This window comes from Psammomys obesus, unplaced genomic scaffold (genome assembly GCF_907164565.1).
Source record: "Psammomys obesus unplaced genomic scaffold, mPsaObe1.curated_primary_1811, whole genome shotgun sequence".
Taxonomy (NCBI): Eukaryota; Metazoa; Chordata; class Mammalia; order Rodentia; family Muridae; genus Psammomys; species Psammomys obesus.
Genome location: NW_026596046.1, coordinates 14,196,277 through 14,200,235, shown reverse-complemented (window position 1 = coordinate 14,200,235; position 3,959 = coordinate 14,196,277). Strand labels below are relative to the sequence as shown.

Genomic DNA, 3,959 nt, shown 5'->3' with positions numbered 1-3,959 from the left:
TGCTGGGATCTGGTTGCAGGAGGGGGAGGAGGGTGATGGAGATACGCCAACTCTGTGACCAAGAAAATGTTTTCTCCATGCTGTGAAACACAGTCATGGAGCCACTGATGACATTTGAATAACTCCCATTGATCAGCTAGAAATATGTCGATTCCCTGCTTTTCAGAATTCATGTATGTGTGTGTAGATGTATCTGTCTGCGTGTGTACAGGTGCGCTTGAGGCAGACTTGTAGGTGTGCACACGTGTGTGGAAGCCAGAGGTCAGTCTTAGGTGACATTCCTCAGGAGCCGTCTTCCTTGTTTTTTTAAGGCAGGCTCTCTCACTGGCCTGGAGCTCACTAATTCAGCTAGACTTGGCTGGCCACTAAACCCCAAGGATGTCTCTCCACCTTCCCAGAAGAGGGATTATTGGCATCACTAACATGCCCAACTTTTGTACAGATTCTGAGGCATAAACTCGGCTCTGCATGCTTGCAAGGCAAGCCCTTTGCTAACAGAGTGGTCTCCCCAGCCCAGTTTCCTGCCTTTTATAACTGTAAGGTTGTGTGAGAGAATTTTCTTAGTTTTAGTAAAGTGTGATTAAAATAGTTAGACATGAGGAGATGTCATAGTAAACTAAAAAAAAAATCACTTAAAAAAATTACACATGGAGAGTCTCAGAGCCCATGGTCACAGCCTGGATCTGGAGACCAGTATCCAGATCAGGATCTTTTATCTCTGAAAACCAGTCACAATGGCAGACCAGGCCCCACCCACATTCTTAGAGCTGGCAAGACAGAGTGTCCTGAGGGAGGAGGCCTTGGCCATTTGTGCTCTGGAAGACCTGTCCATGGAGCTCATCCCAGCGATGTTTGAGGAGACCTTCACCAGCAGATACACAAAGATCCTGATGCCTTCCTATAGAAGGCCTGATGAAGGACCGCCACCTGGAAATACCAAAGGCCGTGCTTGACTGACAGGATGTGCCGACTATGCAGACAGTAGGCTCCTGGTGCAAACTCAGAGTGCTCTATTTGAGGAATGTGCACCATGACTTCTGGAGCACATGGGGGGTGTGCCATGACTGCTCACTGCAAGTCATGACACAGAAGCAGCCAGTGGGGACCCGTCCTGACTCTGCAGTGAAACACTATTTGAAAGTGCCTGAAGAAGCCTTGGGAGGCTCTATCCATCACTTACTGCCACCTCTCACAGTCAGACTCGGATTACCTGCCCTGTTGCCCGAACATATGTGAGCTCAAACATTTGAACCTGAGTGCTTTATTTATATGTGATTTCTTTCTCAAGCCTCTTGGGCTTCTCCTTGAGAGAGTTAGACATTCCCTGCAGTCCCTGAGATTGGAGTGGTTTAGGATGGAAGACCCTCAGTTCAGTGCCCTCCTGCCTGCCCTGGGCCAAGGCTCCCAGCTCACCAACATCATCATCTGTGGCAACACACTCTCTCTGCCCGTCCTGAAACAACTCCTATACCACACAGCCAAGCTGAGCCAGATAACCCAGGAGCTTTACCCTGCCCCTCTGGAGTACTACAATGATGTGAGTACACTACTAATAGACAGATTTGACCAACTTTGTCCTGAGATATTAGATACACTCAGGGACAAAAGGCAGCCCAAGAGAGTCTGTTTTAATAGAAGCCAATTTTGTTACTGTTCTGGGTGCTTTGTCTATGACCTAGCAACCCAAGGTTGTTTGTTGTTGTTGTTGTTTTGTTTTGTTTTGTTTTGTTTTTTTGTTTTTTTCCTAGCTCCGAGTAAGATTGATGCTGGAATTGAGAGAAATGGAAGCCTAGTACTGGGTCGATGAAAAGGAATTATGAGTGAATGTACAATGGACATCAGCCTGGGTATGTCAAGCACCTCCATGCCTGAGACACACTGGAAAGGCAGGGTCCTCTCCTGATCTGGTGAACAGATGCTGCCTCTGTGAAGAAAGCATCAACCTCCATTTCCTTCTCTACGATTATTGCCAGGACTGTTGCAATAAAAACACCCTTCCATGAGTAGATTGTCTTCCTTCTGTCAACTGCTTATAATAAATGTGCTGAGTTTCTGTGTTAAAAAAAAATTACATATCTTTGAACCATGCAAGGTTCACTGCTATGCCCCCAGGGCTTAAGAAGCAGAGGCAAGAAGATGGGCATGACAAAAAGCCTAGAGATGACACCGTCTCAAAAAAATAAAATTTAAATACAAGAAACATTACCTGTATCATGATTTAAAAAAAAAATAAAAAGAGGCAAACTTTTAGCATGGTAGAGAAAGAATATATAGCAAGTTTTGTACTCTTCTAACTTTTCTGTAATTCTGAAGTTATTTCAAAATATTTTCAGTTTTTAAACTGTTCTAGAAGATATCCATAACAGTTATCCAGGTGAAACTCCAATGATGGGGTATCGTTGTAAAATTCTTCTATTAATTCCATTATTTTTCCTCCAAGAAGGCTAAAGTTAGATTATGTTTCAGATAAGCATATAGCTCAGAATTGAAAAACAAAAACCAGCACAAATCCGAAATCTAGATGAGCCCCGTCCCCAACCTCTGCTACCATACCTATGACCTGAGTACACTGGTCTGGTTCCCACCTGGGACCCAGGGCTCTACTAGGACCCACACAGAAGGTCTGCCCACAAGCTCCATTGCAGCTGTGAAAATGGATTCCCAGCGGGTGCTTTCGCTACCCTGGCTGCACCCCTGCACAGCACCTCAGAATTCTTGTTCATATGAGAAGTACTCCCTTTTTAACTCTAGAAACACAGGCAAGCAACTTCGGGATACGAAGCATCCAGTGCCTGCAGAGAAAAGTATGAGTTGAAAGATCAGCATGTCTGGTCGTTTAAGCAAGAGAGAAAGACGTGCTAACGGCACCATATTCCAGAAACGTATATTGTATGTTACGAGTGAGCATGGGGTGCCCCTTCCAACAGAGGGACGCCATAAATATCTACACTTACAGGAGTAAGCAGAACTGCATGTGTGGGCAGATGTAACGATTACCAGCATTACCTCCCTAGCACACCGACAGTTCAAGCAGCCAAGGCTCTCTGCGAGGCAGAGCTCCTGCAGCGACTACTCAGGAGGGAATACAGCACAGCACGCCCGGGCTCCCAGCCTGCCTCAGATCCGCTCCCTTCCGCATACATCAAAGAACGCCGCCTTCGAGAGCCATCAGGTGAAGGCAGTTTGTTACCGCATTAGGAGCAGTGGTTTTTCTGCTCTCCCTTCCTTATTACCTTACACGGTATGATAATGTTCACTTGATTCTCCATCCGTGACAGCTGTAAATCAACAGCCCCTTGTGCACAGACCAGGCTTCTGAACACTCAAAAGCTCCTACTCACGCACACCACCACCACCACCACCACACAAATGCACACGTGCCAGGGGACAAGGCCAAGTCTCTCCCATCAATTTGTAAGCTTGTTGCCATAGAGACCGGTTCAAGGGTGCACGTGTGGATGAGCAGCGCCACCTAGGGGAACAGTGGTGACTATGCAGCCTTTAACCGTTAAGACCGTGAATGGGAAGAAAACTGGTAGGTGGGTTGGCTTGGCTTGGCTTGGGTTTGGGTTTGCGTTTGCCATTTGCGTTTGTGCGTCCGCGTTTGGTTTGGCTTGGCTCGGCTAGCCACCTAGCACACCGCCTTATTGTTCTAGAGATCTGCCCGCCCACATCAACTTCTTCAAAGCTTTTTCTTCCCACCGACAGACTCAGAGGACGACATCAAACAGCAACCCATCTCCTTCTCTGAGTGTTCCGCCTGACTACTTCATTTGTGGCTTTTAAGTAAGCCAGGAATCACGGCACGCGGCGCCTTGGGTATTGCGTGCAGTGGTATTAGCAAGCAACACTCTGAGGACCAGAAGTAAATGAGTCTTCCCATGCCGTTGGTTCATTTATTGAGCCAATATGAACTGTTTCGTGTCAGTTAAATTCGTTAGTGATAAACTCACAGCCAT

General features: G+C 46.7%; 1 protein-coding gene across 1 annotated transcript; it reads left to right on the top strand.

Moving 5' to 3' along the window:
• The first annotated feature begins 972 nt into the window (after positions 1–972).
• On the top strand, positions 973–2,862 carry LOC129688415 (oogenesin-1-like). Its single transcript, XM_055623241.1, has 3 exons — positions 973–981; positions 1,142–1,621; positions 2,752–2,862. The coding sequence occupies exons 1-3, from the start codon at positions 973–975 to the stop codon at positions 2,860–2,862; spliced, it is 600 nt and encodes a 199-aa protein (XP_055479216.1).
• Positions 2,863–3,959: the final 1,097 nt, after the last annotated feature.

What these genes read in the sequence shown, in the direction of transcription:
- LOC129688415 (XM_055623241.1), top strand. An exon ending in ACAAAAGGCAGCCCAAGAGA is followed by an intron (nt 1,622 to 2,751) that starts GTCTGTTTTAAT and finishes TTTTAACTCTAG; the next exon opens with AAACACAGGCAAGCAACTTC.